Genomic DNA, 12,960 nt, shown 5'->3' on the forward strand with positions numbered 1-12,960 from the left:
GTTGGGCCATAAAATTCAGGTTTAAACTAAATTTTTATATAATACAACCTTTTTTAATTCAAACATCTTGTGATAAAATTAAAACTTAATAATCTTTAAAAGTATGACTACTTTTTATATTTATCTTTTAAGAATTAAAATCACAAAGTTATATAGTATAGAATAAAGCCTTTATATACTTTTAAAATAAAGGAAAAAACATCCTATAACGTGATAAAAGTTAAACTACAAGAATTCTCAAATTTGAACTGAACCATAAATGTGGATAAATCTATATAAGTTGCAACATATATAAGTTGTTTTGTATTTACTGTGTGCATTGCAAATTAAAAAGTCTTAATTTTCTAAACACAAGAAAAAACTAATTGAAAAAACAACTTACATATATAGAATACTTTGTATTTTTTCCACTCAAGTACATTTAAAACTTATCAGATAAAAAGTAAGTAAAACGAATAAAAAATTCGAATTTTACATAAAATCTAAAATAACTTAAGGTCACACAAACAACACAATCATATTAAATATCTAATTTAAAAAACTATTGTCTATAACAAAACGTGCTAAAAATAATTACATACACAAATATTTCCTAATTAAAATCTTTTATTACAAAATATCAGTACAAAGGCAAATCCGCGTGCAGCTGGGTGTTCATTGCAAACAATCCTCCTTTTACGTCCCTGATATTGGCGGGAAAACCGAACTCCACGCAGCTCTTGAGAATTTTCACCGCCTTCTGCGAGTCGTTGCCCCGCGCGCAAACCACCACGATGTCGAAACTCGAGTCCTTTGAAACTTCTCCCGACGCCTCTTCTATGCTGCTCAAAAGCTGCGCGACCTCAGCGTTGAGATTGGACGGGAGAGCTTCGTCCGCGCGCACGCTTTTGTTTTCCCTCTCGCAAAAGAACTCGAGAGATTCGAGCTTCTTGATGGGCAAGTTCACCGAAGCCTTGAGCCTGCAGATGTCCTGCTCCACATTCTGCCTGACGTCCAGCAGAAAGTGCTTCTTCCCGTCCTCGCAGTACTTCTTGTACTCCTTCCCGCTCATCCTCTCCTCGTCTTTTAGAATGTGCAAGGTGGGGCACTTGTCGTGCGCCCCGGCCCCGCAGAACTTCTCGTAGTCGGGCAGGTTGTCAAGGGTGATGGTCGGCTGGTCGCCGCACACCAAGCAGTCCCCTTTCTTGCCCTTGACCTTGCAGTAGCGGAACTTGTAGCTCAGACAATCGAAACAGATCATTCTCTCGTACAACAGCTCGTCCGAGTTCAATCCGATTATTATTTTGATGGCTTCCAACGCCTGCAAACAGCCCATTATGCCGGGCACCACCCCTAAAACTCCCCCCGTTGAGCAACTGTTGACTGTTTCTGGGGGAGGTGGTAGTGGGTGGCGACATCTGTATAATTAGAACATGTTATTTTCAATTGGTATTTGGACGAATTTTACTAATCTTTTTTGTAACAAAACATAAAGACTAATTAACAAAAACGTTTTAATAAAATAATTTTAAAATAAACATATACTAGGCTACATTTTATAAAAAAAATATAGCTACAGGATTTACAATAAAGGTTTAAACAGCGTTCGTGTGAGTTAAATAAACAAATTAATTTATATAAACTAAATTATAACTACCATAATCTTAATGTAAAACAATTTGTTCACCAAAGAATTTCTACAATGCTTAAAATCTTTGTATCTACAAAAAAAAAACCAAACTAATTAATTAGTTACCTGTAACAGGGACTTGCATATTCTTTGTCACATGGCTTATACGCATGAGTAGTCACCTGACAAAAACAAATCATGTAAGTTTACTAAATATAAATTAATAAGCACAGAGTATACAGAAAAAAATACAAAAAATGCAATAAAGCAGGAAATATATTTACAAGTATTTTATTTGAATAACTGCTTCTTAGTTGAAAACAAATAAAACTGTAAAGAAATATATTTCCATTTATTTGTAACATCAAACCTGTCCTTCCCATCTCAGTGCACTTCCGGAAACCAGTGGCTTGCCTAGTAACACGCTGACATCGTTGACAAGGTAACGAGTTGCCACGTTGTCAGTTGCGTCCATGACAACATCATACGGTTGGACGATGTCTGCGGCGTTACTGCGGTCGAATTGAACATTGTGTTCGTCCACAACTACGTTCCAGTTGAGTGATTTAGCAAAGTTAGCAGCACTTTTCACCTTGGTAATTTGATCTTTTGCACCCTGCTCCGTGTGAATGACCTGTAAGTATAATTTAAATTTTATATCTTTTAAATAGGTTCTAGTTTTATTTAAAGTTTAAATTATACCACTAACTAATTATAAATAACTATATATTTCTTGGAATTCTAAATAAAGTCAATTTGACTTGACTTGCTTGTATAGCTAATATGATAAAAAATTTCTATATTTTTTTTTGTTTAATTTTAGAGAAAGTAAAACAAATTCAACTTTTAAATGTTTTTCTTAATCTAGATAATCATAACAAAACTTATTTCGATGCAACCTGCCTCTGAAGGTTGGAAGTTTCGACGACGTCGTAATCAACCACCCCTATTCTTCCAACTCCGGCCCCCACCAAATACTGTATGATGGGGCAGCCGAGTCCGCCAGCCCCAACAACAAGCACTGACGAATTGAGAAGCTTCTGCTGACCTGCCACACCTATTTCAGGCATTATGAGCTGACGGCTGTACCTGTTTGCAATGTTTGGATATTGCTAAATTTAGTTTAGCTGTTGAATTTTTAGCTAAAAGATACATCCAAAATCGTTTTTATCTGTAACAAGTGACTTTTAGTATATAATTTTATCTTTTAAATACTAATTTAATATTTGTAAAAAATGGCCTTACCCACTTATGCCCTTAAGTTTTCTTATTATGTTTTACTTGCATTTTCTATCAAAAAAAAATAAAATATTTTGAAAATGAATGACTATAAGGAAATAGAATATACAAAAGTTTAAATACTAAAAGGTACAATCTTTTAAACAAAAGAAAAAAATACATACCATACATTGTACATTATTATTCACACATTTATAATCCTTGACTTAAACAAAGTCTAATTTACCGCTAACAAACAATTGATAATGCTTTACTGTCAATTAACCTTATTAAAATATATAACTAAATTTATGTATTAAACTACAAAAGTATTGTATCAAGAAAATAGCTTTTTTGCTAATAATTAATTTAAGTCTGTAAAGGTACTAAGTTTTTGCTACATAGGTAACAAAAATATTTTACTGTCTAAAAAATCACTTCTGAAGAATTCATCAAAATCACCTTGATTTACTGTTGTTCAGTACTAAATACTATAGTAATATTATTATTAGTAATACATAAAAATATATCATTTTAGCTGTACTTTTATAGGCGTATAAACTAATCTTTTTTTTAACTTTCTGTATGCAACTGATGGTAGTCATAATTAGATTTTTTTGGTTTTAAGTGGTTAAAAAAGTATAAACACTTTATATTATTATAAAATATTATCTAAAGAAACTTAACTCTCTAGTAACATTTGTTTCACTTAAACATAACATTTATACCTTTGAATACTTGATTCTTCTATTGTGCACTTTTCCGTTTCCATTATTTTCACTATTTGCTATATCTGTAAGTTAATTTGAAACTTCTACACTACGTACTATAAATAATATAAATCATGCAAATAAGAAATGTTTTAGAACAGTATTTGTTAATTAATAATGAAATTATTAACTACCATTATAAAAAATATTAAAATTTTACAAAATCTACAAAATTGAGGTCTTAAAAATAAAGTCAACTTTTTTTATAAATTTCTAATCTTCAGTTACGAAAATTTTATGCTTGTAAACCAAAATAAAATTTAAGTAAAATTATTTAGCTATAAAAGTCTCTTATCAGTTTGTGAACACACATTATTGAAAAAGATAAGGCTAACAGTTATTGATTATAAAAAAACCTAATTTTGGATATTATAAAATAAATATCTTTTTAATAGAGTAATTATATGACCAAAAAGGAAAAAAAATCAATAAATTGGCAATTTAATAATTACAAAATAATAAGATGTACCAAACTATGTACTAAATTTTAACTGAAAGCTGATCTTATACTTTTGTAACTATTTTCCAGAAAAACATATTTACAACAACAGAATATAACAAAAACCTCATAAAAAATTATCGACATTGAAAACTTTTAAAAATCGAAACTGATATAATTTGTTTGTATAAATTTAAAACAGACAAGTTTAAGAGCATCTTTTTTGATAAAATTTCCTTTTCTAAATTAAAAAAGTAGATACCTACATAGATTTAACAAAATAATTGTTCTTTGGTATTATTAGGTGACTATATCTGATATCTTAAGTTATATCTAAGTTTATTAAAGTACTAATACTAATGTACATTATTTTATTAAACACTATAATTCTCCACAAATAATTTAAAATTAAAAAAGTAGAATAAAGTACAGTGAAGTTTCTAATAGTACACTCAACGAACATATATCCTATAAATAGATAGTATATCAAAAAAGATGCTTTAAAACATGACTGTATAAGAATTTAAATTACTCGGGTTAATAAGGTTTATGTGCAGAAAATTTCATTATAAAACTACTAATAAAGTAGCAAAAAACAAAAGTTCCACAGTTTAATCATCATCATCCTCAGGCACAAAGATGTCGTAATCCTCCAACAAGCTCGCTCCCATCTTGGAAAACATTCCACCCACGTAAATGCTGGGTGCAATGAGAAAGCACAAAGCCAACGTGCCGAACCGCACCTTCTCCTCATTCTGACCTATCAGCTCCTGCTTTCCAACTTTACTGAAGTTTCTTCTCAGTGGCGCCATCATTTGACGTGGCGAAACCACCACTTTCCTCATCAGAGAAGTGTAAAACGACATGATTTCAATTATAAGTCTGTAATACTTTTAATTGTAAATTTACCTAACTGAAATTTAAAGAACAAGTACAATTGTGTACCTTGAAGTTTAAAGTTTGAGAGTGGAACTTTTATAAAAACATCAGAAAAACATTAGTTCTTAAAGCAAGATTTCGATGCAAAGTGAACAATACAAACAGAAAAGGAATGAAAATACAAAAAAAAATATCTGACAATGAAATACTAGCAGAAGGTGCTTTACAAATAGACAAGCAAAATGTAAAAACAAAATGTTAAATGAACTAGCAGCAAACAGGTCTACTAGTCTATAAATTTTCCAACTTAATCTACACAAAAAAAAGCTAACTATAATCTTTAAAAACTATTTAAGTCTTACCATACCGTTATAAAAGTAATTTTTTCTTATATATTTTAAAATGTACAGTTGTTAATATCTTATTTAGTATATCAATTTATGAAAGACTTATAAATATAAAACTATAATTAATTTATAAACTACGACTTTAATCATCTAATTTAAATTACTGAATAGAGGTTATGTTTAAGCTATTTAGAAAAAACCCTAAAAAAATAATTTTTAAAACTTGAATAGTTAACAATTTACTCGAATATACAACAACAATGTCATAACAAACAAATTCAACAAACTATAGTATATGATTAATTTACACTAGTTCAATCTTTAAATAATAAAAATTTCAACTTGATAAAAAAAGTGTTAATAATATTAAATAAAAACTTATTAGCTTTAAATATAGTTTTAGCGGTTAGCTAATAAAAACTTTAAATAAATAGAATGATTTTTGTTGAGGTAAAATGCACTGAAACACTTTACTTTTGTAAACATTTGTACAAAACTTTGTATAGAAGACAAACGTTGTTAAAAAAAAAGTATAATTATTTGCAAAATAAGCAAGAAAAATTAAAACTTCCTAAAGTATTTTAACTTATGTTGTCTTCACTACTCATGGGAGAAAGCTTAATAACATTTTCATCATTAGAAGAACAGTTTATTTGGGAGATTTCAGCTGGTAGCTGGCTGAAATTTTTAAAATACTTTATGCTTGCATCTGAGCTTGATTTTAACCCTTCTCCTTTGTAATAGAGAAATGAGTAAATTTGAGATATTGACAGAATAAGTTCACTGATAGATACTTTTCCAGTGTGCTTTAACATTCCATGGAACTTTTTTATGTACTCTATCAGTCGTTGTACCATAGGTAAATTTTCTGGAGTTACTTCGAGGCTGTTTATGCACAAGTTCATAAGGCTAACGAAAACTCTGAGACTCTTGCAGTAGTAGTCACTATCATTTCGTTGCTTCAATCTATCCACAATATGTTTAATTTTTCTAGGTTCTATCAGAGAGGACAAAGAATCAAAGCTCATAGGAAGTGTAAAGTTTCTGTTGTCAATTGAAGAAATGTCTATGTTGTTTCCCAGAACTTTATTTAGAAAGAAAAAACTAGCAAACTTACAAAACTTCTCCCAACAACTACTCACTAATGGAAGATTGGAGAGGATCTTTGGAATATCTTCCAAGCTTTTTTCTAAGTCCTCACAATCATTTTCTAATTTTTCTATAAGCTTGATCATGGTATGCTTTTGATCCTGAACTTTTTTTGCAAAAGCTTTCAAAGCTTCTTGCACTGCAGTTGTCAAGTTAGGGTAGTTTTGAACCTTTAAAAGAAACAACAAAAAACTAAGCCAGTGTTCTAGAAGGTTTTGGTCTTTTTCATTAAAATTTGTGCAGTGTTCAGCCATAAAGCTGATAATGAAAACAAGTTTGTCTACCATTTGTTCTGGAAAATAGTTTTTTGAACACTCTGCACAAGGAAACCCACATTTAAATTTGTAATCTGATGTAAAAATATTGTTTGCAAACCCGAAATTTGACAAAATATAGTCAACATACTTCAAATTAAAATCCATTTTTTTACAACAACTAGTAATAAAACTCTCTAGATTTAAATATATTCTAGGATCATCACAAGTAGAATACAATTTTAAACACATGTGCATCATAATCTTTTGTTTGTCTTTACAATGGACGTGTTTTAAGTTATTTTCTCTTAGACTATCTTTTATGTGTGAAATTTCAGACTCAGTCAATTTTGAAATTTGTTCTATCACAAAGCAACTACAAAAACTTTTAAATCTGTTTTCTTTTTCAAATATTGTAAAATCCTCAGAATAGTCAAGCTTAGTAGCGGTACCAGTTTTTTTTGTCTCAATAATTTTTAAAGCCTTATAATTTTCTGGTAATATATTTGGAGGTTGCTTAACTTGAGCAACTTTGGTTTGTTTACTTGTGTTGTCTATTGTTTTTAAACTTTTGTCCATTTCATCTACTTGTTCTGCTTTTTGTTTTTTTAAAAGAAGCTTGTCTATGGCAGCTGATTTGGCATCAAGTTCTAATGTGAAATCATTTTTCTGAACAGTATCCAACAAGCAAGTTTTTCTTGTGCTTCTGCTTGAAGATCTGTAATTCTGGAATGCTTCATCACCTGAACTATCAGAGAACGTTTGATAAACTTGTGAACCTATACATTCATCACTGCTATCTTCATCCATTGTGGCAAATGTATAAAATAATTTAAAAGCACTATCAAAATAACTGTTTAAGTTTTATTTAATACATTTATTAAACAACCTAGTTAAGGCCATAGGGGGGGGGGGGGGTCCACTTTGTTTTTTACAACTTGATCTTATTTTGTAGAATTTAATCTGAGCTATCAGACACTTTTAACCAGTTAAAAAAACTCAAAGTAACTTTTGAGGTATAAGTGATCAAAGAAAGGGCGTTCAATAGGTTCCTTATGGAAGGCGAAAACTAAAAATGCGAAAAAACACTATTTCACTGAAAATCTATCTCCTCTTTCATTTTTTGAGTAATCTTTCTCAAATTTTTACAGAATGTGTATCATAAAACTTTAAAAAGATCTATTGTAGGAATCTTTTAAATTTTCAGTAAAAAAAAAATATTGTCAAAAAACTACCTTTTTTTTAAGTTTTTTGTGGATAAAATTTTTATTTTTCAAAATTTCAAAAATTCCAACATTCAGATTCTTCAAAATATTAAAAGGAACATTTCCTGAAAATTTGAAGTCTCTAGGTCAAAAAATGAAGAAGAAGATAGGTTTTTAGTGAATTTTTAAATTTCCGAGAAAAAAGACCCCAAAAAATTTGCGGTCCATACGTTTGTATTGGAAACTTTTTACAAAAAATAAAATATCTCAAAAGTTAAATTATATTTTTGAATTCTATAAAAACAGGCTTGTAGTTTGTATTTAAAGCTTTCATATAAAATCCAAAGTTATTTTTTGTAAAAAAAAAGTTGGACCCCCCCCCCCCCCCTATGGCTTTAATATATGTCAAATAAGTTTTTAAATCTGTAAACTTAAGGTTTAACCTAATAAGCATGCTTTAAAAGTTTTAGAGATAAAACTTTACAACTAACACTACAAAATGTTGACTTGATTATTTTAAACTAAACAGTTTAAATCTAAAATGTTTAGTTTTTTTAAAAACAATTTTTTTTTAATTAGTTTTAGGTGTTTATGAATATCTAGGGTTTTATTTCTAAAACTGTATTTTGTTAAATAATTAGTAAAATAGCCAAAGTTTTCATCAAAGTTTGCCTCTGTAGATGTTAAGTTATCAAACAAAAAAGGATCACAGTATAATGGTTTTGTTTAAAATTTGAACAATTAAGCTCAAGATCTAATGCTTTTATGATACAATTTTAAACATTAGAGAGAAGTTATGAAGCATAAAACAATTTTTAATTTTAGTTTAACCAACCATATACAAATATTTTAATCAAAAATAATAGTGGAAAATATGCATAACATTTTTTAGTGAAACAAGAATAACAATTTTCAATAAACATATTTTTAATTACTTTACTTAGCATTTGCAAGATGAAACAAAAATAGGTAATAACAATTTTCTCAATTTAAAAATTTTTTTTTTTCTATATAACTGTTACATGTACAAATAAATGGCAAGTAGCAGTAACATGTATAAGGGATTATTTGAACTATGATAACATTAAATAGAATAAATAACTTATTTAGTTTCAAATTTTTTTAAGAAAACTAGGAAAATGTGACAATTGATTTTATAAGTAGTTAAAAATTATAATTTTTTAATATTTTGATTTAGTTGTTGTACTTTTTACATATAGATTTCAAGTTTACAATCATCTAAAAAAGATTGCTTTAAAAAGTATTTATGAACATTTTATGCAGTTCAAAGTATTTACAATATCACTATTAAAATCATTAGTAACAAACAGTGTTTAAACTAAGTATAGGAGCAGCAAGTAAAAAAATATATTTTTTTCATTTGCAGGTAGAGTTGTAACTCACAAGGGGTTTTGTTTTCACCATGATTAAAATCACTTTTTTTACAATTTGATCTTATTTTATAGAGTTTTTACTAAGCTACAAGATGACATTTAAAGATTTTTAAAATTCAAAACACTTGTGATGTATAGCAGTTCAAAGTCAGAGCCAACAATAGGTTCCTTATGGGAGGTGCACACTAAAACCGCAAACAAAGACTATTTCATAAAATATCTATCTTCTACCTTTTTTAATTAAATATCTCAAACTTTCAGGAATTGTTTCTTGATATATTTGAAAAATTCTATTAAAAATTCTGCAGAACAAAAAATAAAAAACAATAAAAAATAAAAATTTCATAAAAAATATACAAATAGAAGGTTTTTTTTTTGTTTTGTCATAAAAGTTTTACTTTTTAATTTTTTCAAATTTTGTTCCGCAGAATTTTCAAAATATTCCAAGGAACATTTCCTGAAAGTTTGAGGTAGTTATCTTTAAAAACTAGGAGGAGATAAATTTTTAGTGATTTCTAGTTGATTGCAATTTTAGTTTGCACCTTTCATAAAGAGTCTATTGAAATCTCCGACTTTGACCAGCTATATCTCAAAAATTATTTTAAGGTTTAGAAATCTATAAAAACAGGGTTGCCACTCTTTGAGTCAAAAAATCTTCCCTGAGTGACTAGAATCTTCCCTAAGTAACCTTAAACTTCCCTGAGTTTCCCTGAGTTTTTTTTCAAATCTTTAAAAAAAGTTTAAAAAATTGCCATTTTAATTCTAAGAATATTTAAGAACTTGCAGCAAGACTAAAAATTTTTGAGTAACATTTATAAATGAATAGAATAAACTTTTTTGAACAAAATATTGAAACTGGATTAAGGCCATAGGGGGGGTTCACTTTGTTTTTTACAACTTGATCTTATTTTGTAGAATTTAATCTGAGCTATCTGACACTTTTAACCGCTTAAAAAAACTCAAAGTAACTTTTGAGATATAAGTGATCAAAGAAAGGGCGTTCAATAGGTTCCTTATGGAAGGCCAAAACTAAAAATGCAAAAAAAGACTATTTCACTAAAAATCTATCTCCTCCTTCATTTTTTGAGTAATCTTTCTCAAATTTTTACAGAATGTGTATCATTAAACTTTAAAGAGATCTATTGTAGAAATTTTTTTAATTTTGAGTAAAAAAAAATTATTGTCAAAAAACTACCCTTTTTTTTAGTTTTTTGTGGATGAAATTTTTATTTTTCAAAATTTCGAAAATTCCAACATTCAGATTCTTCAAAATATTAAAAGGAACATTTCCTGAAAATTAGAAGTCTCTAGGTTAAAAAATTAAGGAGGAGATAGGTTTTTAGTGAATTTTTAAATTTCCGAGAAAATTGACTCCAAAAAATTTGCGGTCCATACGTTTTTATCAGAAACTTTTTACAAAAAATAAAATATCTCAAAAGTTAAATTATATTTTTGAATTCTATAAAAACAGGCTTGTAGTTTGTATTTAAAGCTTTCATATAAAAGCCAAAGTTATTTTTTGTAAAAAAAAAAGTCGGACCCCCCCCCCCTATGGCCTTAACTAAATCTCATTCTAGATCTAGAAAAAAAAATTCCCTGAGATTTTTTTCTAAATCTTAAAATTTTCCTGAAATAACCTTAAGGAAAAAATAAAATACTCATAAAATTTTTAATATATTCTGAGTGTTTTACTTTAAAGTAACTTATATTATTGACACTTAGTATTGTTTTCATATAATTTTTTGATTACAACTGATTAAAATAAGTGCAAATACAAAGAAACTGTCACAAATCACTACAGAAATAATACCTATAGAAAGTGAAAACGGGTCTAAATTGCACAAAGACAAAACTGCACGAGTTACATTTTTGCAAGATAGTAAAAAATGTATAGAAAAAAGAGATAAAAAATTATAGTGATAGTAAAACTAAAAAACAACTAACATAATTTTTTATAAAAAAAATTATGTTTTAAAAAATAGTTACCAAACAAGGGTAAGGATTAGGGGTAAGAGTGATAGTAAAAGAAAAATAATATAAAAAATTAAGACAGAAAATTAAATAAAATATTAAAAAAAAAAGCTATAGACTGAGGATTAGGGGTAACAGTGATAGAAAAAATAATAATAAATTAAATAAAAAAATAATAATATCAAAATTTATTAATAAAACAAATAAATAAAATGAAACTTACCAACCAAGGGTAAGGGTTATGGTTGTTAGTGTTAGAAAAAAAAAATTAAATTAACAAACAAAATATAAATAATATTTTAATAAAGTTTAACCCATGAAAAAATATTCCGTGCAAAAGTATCTTCATGCAATTTTATCTTTTGTACAATTTTGTGCACTTGTGCAATTTTGTCCCCTCATGCAATTTTGTACGCTCGTGCAAATTTGACAGCTACCCATAAAAAGTATATTTGATATCAAAGTTAATAAAAACTAACAGTTTAGTTTTCACAAGCTAATTGTTATAAGGTTAACTCAGGGTATTTTAAAGCAAGGTAATTTTCTTACTTAGATTTGATTCATAATTAGAAATTGAATAATAATATAAGAAAAATTTAAACTTTTCAATATTTCAAACTATCTTATGTGTATGTGGCAACCATAGTCATAAAACTTTACTAGTACACTTAACTTAATAATTTTAGCATAATTTTTATAAAGTTTTTGTAATTTTTTTGTACAATTTTTCTAAAATTAGAATTAAAGTAAAAAACTGTAGTTAATATTTAATTACTGACGAGGTCTTTGACCGAAACTTAGCTTGTAAAATAAATTTTTGAAAGAATAAATATATTACTTCTCCTCCAGCAGTTGAGATCTCTCTATTTGTTTTCTTAAAACCAAAGCATATAATAGTATTAAATAGTATAATAACAATGAAAAGATACAGTTAAGCACTTTTAATGTGATTTTTAATAATATAAAAACTAAGAAGAAAAAATTTTTAATTATATGATAGATTTTGTGAGTTGTAAAAATTGTTTAAAATTTTAAGTTTTTCTAGGTATTTTAATGATTTTTGTTTAAAATTCCAGGTTTTATTCAAAATTTCAAATTCCAAGTTTTTTCAGGTTTTTTAGCCTAAATTGTTGAATTTTAATTTTTTCCAGGATTCCAGGTTTAGTTGCCACCCTGAATCTGTGAACGTGAAAACCGAATTCGGTAATATATAATGAACTCATAACTGGTATTAACTATAGAAAAATGCTGAACAAACTAAATTATATGCTCCTATGTCTTATGTCTGCATTAGAAAGTGTTTTAGAAAAAGTTATGTAGCAACTTAAATTATGCAGCAAGCTAGAACAAAAGTTATCAGTTTAACTTAGTTGCTTTTACTGGTAATAAGTCTTTTAATTAGTCTACGCCAGTCTGGGGTTTTTCAATTACTTTACAATTTTAGCATAGTTAACTTTTTATAAGGGTTATAAGAAGTTATACTTTATTTAAGAGGCACTAAAAACACGGCTTTTACTAAGCTACAAGATGCTTTTTACAGATTTTAAGAATTCAAATTAATTTTTGAGATAGAGCTGATCAAAGTCCAAGGCAACAATAGGATCCTTATGGGAGGAGCAAACTAAAATGGCAAATAACTAGAAATCACTAAAAATCTATCTCCTCCTACGTTTTTTGGGATAACTACCCAAACTTTTAGGATATGTTCCTTAGAATATTTAGAAA

The 12,960-nt window shown here is 27.9% G+C and overlaps 2 protein-coding genes across 2 annotated transcripts; both read right to left on the reverse strand.

Annotated features, from left to right (window-relative positions):
- Nucleotides 1–242: 242 nt before the first annotated feature.
- Nucleotides 243–3,767, reverse strand: LOC145837972 (adenylyltransferase and sulfurtransferase MOCS3-like). The gene is made up of 5 exons (XM_082945478.1): nt 3,556–3,767; nt 2,509–2,698; nt 1,980–2,243; nt 1,736–1,791; nt 243–1,397 (listed from the first exon to the last, which is right to left on the reverse strand). The coding sequence occupies exons 1-5, from the start codon at nt 3,597–3,599 to the stop codon at nt 620–622; spliced, it is 1,332 nt and encodes a 443-aa protein (XP_082801604.1). The 5' UTR covers nt 3,600–3,767; the 3' UTR covers nt 243–619.
- A 191-nt stretch (nt 3,768–3,958) lies between these two features.
- On the reverse strand, nt 3,959–4,923 carry LOC145838513 (essential MCU regulator, mitochondrial-like). The gene has a single exon (XM_082946123.1). It carries the CDS (start codon nt 4,900–4,902, stop codon nt 4,648–4,650), a length of 255 nt encoding a protein of 84 aa, XP_082802249.1. The 5' UTR covers nt 4,903–4,923; the 3' UTR covers nt 3,959–4,647.
- Nucleotides 4,924–12,960: the final 8,037 nt, after the last annotated feature.

This window comes from Thalia democratica, chromosome 6, assembly GCF_965202585.1.
Source record: "Thalia democratica chromosome 6, ktThaDemo2.hap1.1, whole genome shotgun sequence".
Taxonomy (NCBI): Eukaryota; Metazoa; Chordata; class Thaliacea; order Salpida; family Salpidae; genus Thalia; species Thalia democratica.

What these genes read in the sequence shown, in the direction of transcription:
- LOC145837972 (XM_082945478.1), bottom strand. Translation starts at nt 3,599, where the DNA reads ATGGAAACGGAAAAGTGCACAATAGAAGAATCAAGTATTCAAAG. An exon ending in GAAGAATCAAGTATTCAAAG is followed by an intron (nt 2,699 to 3,555) that starts GTATAAATGTTA and finishes CATTGCAAACAG; the next exon opens with GTACAGCCGTCAGCTCATAA. An exon ending in CTTCCAACCTTCAGAGGCAG is followed by an intron (nt 2,244 to 2,508) that starts GTTGCATCGAAA and finishes TTATACTTACAG; the next exon opens with GTCATTCACACGGAGCAGGG.
- LOC145838513 (XM_082946123.1), bottom strand. Translation starts at nt 4,902, where the DNA reads ATGTCGTTTTACACTTCTCTGATGAGGAAAGTGGTGGTTTCGCCACGT.